Consider the following 4863-nt stretch of genomic DNA (forward strand, 5'->3'; position numbering starts at 1 on the left):
AGGAACGACACGGGACGACGACCCTAGGGCTCGAACTACCAACCTGTCAGTTCACCACGAGATGCTTAAGCATTGCACCACCAGGAGTCCTTTAGAAGGACCCTCCCACAGAGGTCTCACCAACCTCATTGAAGACAGGCAAACAGAGGAATCCAAAAGACTCACTCACCTGCTTCAACCCCACCACAAGGAAACAGCCAGAGGCTGGACTCCAGGGAGAGCCCGCTGGCCCCAGGACATATCCCCTGGCGCTCCACCACTTACCTCAAATTCTCGGATGTACGGCGCAATGCCACAGTAAGGTTGATTGTGGTGTTTTTCATGTGGCAGTTTCTCCAGGGGTGGCAGGTATGGGATGGGGTCACGGGGGGCAAACAGGGCCAGAAGGTTGGGCGGCAGGAACTGGGTCATCTTGCCAAGTCTGAAGGCAGAACCGGAACCAGTTAGGGGGGCGGGGGCTGGCCCCCTCTGGAAGCCACTGACTCCCAGGAGAAAAGAAGGACCCAAGAGATGAGGTCCTAGGTGTTAACAAACAACGGCTCTGAAAGGGCACGGGGCCCTCAGTGGCAGGCCACAGGGGTGAATCTCAAAAGAGTTGTTCTCCGAGAGCTGCGAGAAACAGATGGGAACAGCTTTCAGACTGAAACCGCTGGAGTCCTGGGAGTCTCGAAAAGATCCCCGGTGGATCAGGGGCAACCGAGGCTCCAGAGTCCCGGGGCCGCGGCGGCAGGTGGTCCCAGTGCCGCGCAAACCACGTTATGGAGTAGGAGTCGCCGGGTGCCGGAAGTCTCCAATGAATGGGTCGGGGTGCCTAGGCAGCAAACCCCTCAAACCAAAGGCTTGTGGGTAATAGGTCGGATTCCACCCCCCACCCCCCAGGGCGAAAGGAATTATGGGTAGGGGTCCAGGGCGATGCAGACGGGGGGGGGGGAGCAACGCACCGCAAGGGCTTGTGGGTAGGGGACCGCAGGAGGTTGAGAGAAAAGGGCCCGAAAACTCCAAGCACGCGGGCGAAGGGCCGCAGAGAAAGAATTGTGCTGTGGTGGGGGCGCCGGGCGGGGGGTCTGGGGGCGAGGAGCGGGGCTGAGGCCCACCGCGCGGACTTGTGGGTAGCGGTCCCGTTCCCGGTAAGCCAGTCACTTACGCGCCGCGCGGCGCCCTCCTCGGCCAGGCGTCGGTCCGGGGGCTCGCGGCGGCCCCTCAGCAGCAAAGACTGCCGCTCTGGCTTCTACTCCGCCGGCGTCTACGTCCGTCGGCCTCCTTGGTCGGCCCAGCGCGCGCACCAGGCCGCTGCTCACAAACCCGCGCGGCCTCGGCTCGCGACGGGAATGAGGGGCTCAGCCCGTCGTCAGATCACTCCGCTGTCCGCACTGCGCACGCGCCGCGCGCACGGCCTGTGGCCCAGTCCCGCCGAAGGGGGCGGCGCATGCGCAGAAACGCCCGTCCGTTTGGCCACTCCAGCTTGCGGAACTCACTGCGCACGCGCCCCGCACCTGCGACCAACCTACCCCCAACACCCCCACCTCCCGTTCTCTGCCCTAACCGCCGCCGTCCGCGAGACTTTGCCCCCGATGCCCCGCCCCTTTTTCTAACACACTTCCGGGATTTACGCGCATGCGTGTTGATCACGCATTGTATGTACCCTTCCGCCGCTAGGTAAAGAGTCCATACGTGCGTACCGATTAGGTTGACGTCCAGTACATTCGATCCTTAACGGGTTTTAGAGTCCCGAGTGCGTTCAGGCCACTGTTTGGGGCGCTGAGGATGATAGCATGTGACGGACTATAAAGTCTTCTCCTTCAAAAAAAAAAAAAAAGTCTTCTCCTTCATAGAGCTTGCATTCTATGCGGATAAACAATAGACATTTAAATAAGTAACAGTTTCAGATAGCGACTGGCACAATGAAGAAAAATATTCAGGGTATAAGAATAGGAGATGAAAAAATAATAATAAAAAAGAAAGAATAGGAGATGAGAGCTGAGCTGATTTAGAAAAGGTGATAATGGAAGGCCGCGAGGAAGAGATTTTTTTTTTTTTTTTTTGAGGAAGAGATACTTGATATAAAAGCCAAACGGGAAACACACACACACTGCAGATTTCTTGACAGTGTTAATTGTTAAAATATTTTTTCTGGCATTTGATTCAGTATAAAAATCAATATTAACTTTAAAAAGCATAAATTTGAACAAAAGCATCAACCTTTTCAGAGAGCTGGGCACAGTCAACAGCCAGTGCTCTGGGAAGTCCCTGTTCAAATCCACCCAGAGCCTGGGGGGTATGGGGGTGTCCTGTGGATCTATTTCTAAAAAATCAGCCATTGAGAATCTTACTGGGCACACTCCTACTCTGACACACATGGGTGGCCACAAGTCAGAATCACATCTAAGACATCTGGTTTTCTGTTGAAAAAGTCCCAAGTTGAGACCAGATGGCAGGAACCATATGTTACCCAGGAGGTGGTCTTATTTAGAGCCCTTTAGACTTCTAATGAGTTAAGTATGGTATGTTAAGCTTTGAGGGTGAATTCAATTGTTTCATAATAATTACAGAGATGATTACATCTTAATTCCTATTTCATGTCTCAAGAATATGTAATCTAAGAGCACGTAGTAAAAATAGATATATATTTTTGACAAATTTGCTTTATTTGGGTGCGGAAGTACATTTCCCTTCCCCTCCAGGACAAATGGAAGGAGATTGTAGCAGCACTTCATCCCTAATTGCCTCAGCATGCATTTCCCAAGAAAAAGAACAGATTTTCCCCCCCATAATGACAAAATCATTTTCACTCCCTTCAAAGTTTATCCATCCCCTATTCCAATTTCTCCAACTGCGTGAATAATTTGGGAGGATCAGCACGAAGCTTGCTCCTGTAAGAGAGCTTAAAGTGTTCCCACATGTCTGATTTTTGCATGCTCCTGTGCTACTCCATCCTCTCTAACATCCACAACTGCTCCGGTCTCTGTATTCTCCCTCCCGTCTCTAGGTTCCATAATCCACTGCAACATTTCTTACAGAATGTTCATACATCATCAAAGAACTGGCTCAGGCCGTTGTGGAGCTCGGCGAGTCCCAAATCCGTGTTGTTATCCCCATTCTAGAGACTTCTTGAGACTTGTGTGGTTGCTGGCGTGGAGGAACCCAAATAAGCAGGTCAGACGATGGGCTGCTGGGTTACTAGGCTGCAGAAACTGCTGGATCAGGTCTGACGACAGGCTGCTGGCACCAGTTGCAAGAAGCAGGGGCCAGGTGATACTGAATCAGATGCAAGATCCAGAGTGAAAAAGGAGAATGTTGCCTGAGTACTCGTATGTATTAGATGCAGATCATACCGCCAATGAAACTTACTTTACTAGAGTAAGGCAGTACAAGTGTGTGAAAGGAGGTGATTGGAGCAAGATACATCCTACCCTAATCCTGTCTCATTAATGTAACACACAACTCACTTCCATAACCGCAGGTGCAGAATCACACCATAAAATAGAGAAGCATTAGATCATCATAATATAACTGCCAAATTCCATAACCACCAAATCCCACAGACTCGAAACCATCACAAAATTCCATCCACCTTAGTTACACTCGTATCCCACTGTCCAGTCACCTTGCTGATCCAGAAATACCTTATGAGAGGGCCTTCCAAAAGTTCATGGAGAAATAGAAAGAAAAGATCATGGGATATTTCCGTGAATTTCTGAAGCACGCCTCGTATTTGAATAGAGCCCCTCGGATCCACAGTTAACACTCATGGAGGCAACGGTCCAGAAATCAGACTACGTATTGCCTTGGGTGAAACTGCTGCAATAGATCCCTATCCAGTGTTAAAGAGCTACAGTGTCACTTTGAAGGCTAAGGTGTGCCTGACACAACCAGGGTGTTCGCCAGCCCCTCTTCGGTGTGGGAGAGCTGGACAGTGACGAAGGGAGACCACAAACGAACTGATACATTTGAACGACGATGCTGGTGAGGAAACTCACCAGTGCCTTCGAGTTTCCTGGGGACTGCCAGACGCATGAAACAAATCTCTGTTGGAGAGAGTAGAGCCAGGATGCTCTTCAGAAGCAAGATGGCCAAACCTGTGGCACATGCTTTGGACATGTTGTCAGGAAAGATCAGTCCCTGCAGACGGACATCATGTACAGGAGGGGGTCAGCACAAAAGAGGGAGGCCCATGTGTGAGGCTGGGTTGACTAGAGAAACAAATCCAGAGACACTCATATCGGTATAAGAAAGAGCTTTCTATCAAGAAGTAATTGTATATCGGGAGAACATCCTAGCCCAGTGCCCATCAAGGGCCATGAGTCCACGAACAGTCCCTAAGGCTGATACTAGTCCACAAGTCCCTCTTCAGACTCCTACAGCCACATGCAATGATGCAGAATGCAGGAAGCTCACAGGCTGGTGGGTGCTCTTGTGGATCCATCACAGAGCTCTCCCAAGGCTCAGCGCGGCTCGGCTCGTCATTAGGACGGTGAAGGCAGAGGGAGGGGGTGGTAGGTTCCCAGGACCCTCCTTATGAGGCGGTTACGCCCACAAGGAAGGAGGCACCATCTGGCTGTGGCCTGATTGACAGGCTAGACTCCACCCCTATACTTTTCTATTTACAAGTTGACACTAAATTGGGTACCTACCACAACCCACAAGATGAATCGACACCGGGGCTGCATCAGTGGGCTCAAACGTAACAATAGTGAGGTTAGCGTAGGAGCATATGGGACTTCATTTGGTTGCACCGAGGGTAGAGGGTTGCTCTGAGTAAGAACTGACTCGATAGGACCCAGCCACAAAACAGCACCCAATCATCACATGGATGTCACAAAGACTGCGGCTGAAAGTGTCATGTTACGGGAATGCCCTGTAATA

At 51.2% G+C, this 4863-nt stretch overlaps 1 protein-coding gene across 2 annotated transcripts in view; it reads right to left on the reverse strand.

Annotated features, from left to right (window-relative positions):
- The window catches only part of SNRNP70 (small nuclear ribonucleoprotein U1 subunit 70), a 14161-nt gene extending 12812 nt beyond the window's left edge, over window positions 1-1349 (reverse strand). For both annotated transcript variants that reach the window (XM_045292504.1, XM_045292503.1), the window contains exons 1-2: window positions 1145-1349; window positions 265-421 (exon numbers count right to left, since the gene is read on the reverse strand). In XM_045292504.1, coding sequence (XP_045148439.1) covers window positions 265-411 — 147 coding nt within the window. In that variant the 5' untranslated portion in view covers window positions 412-421; window positions 1145-1349. The remainder of the gene's footprint in view (window positions 1-264; window positions 422-1144) is intronic.
- Window positions 1350-4863: the final 3514 nt, after the last annotated feature.

This window comes from Echinops telfairi, unplaced genomic scaffold (genome assembly GCF_000313985.2).
Source record: "Echinops telfairi isolate 266 unplaced genomic scaffold, ASM31398v2 ScPeMD7_655;HRSCAF=1070, whole genome shotgun sequence".
In the NCBI taxonomy this organism is placed as follows: Eukaryota; Metazoa; Chordata; class Mammalia; order Afrosoricida; family Tenrecidae; genus Echinops; species Echinops telfairi.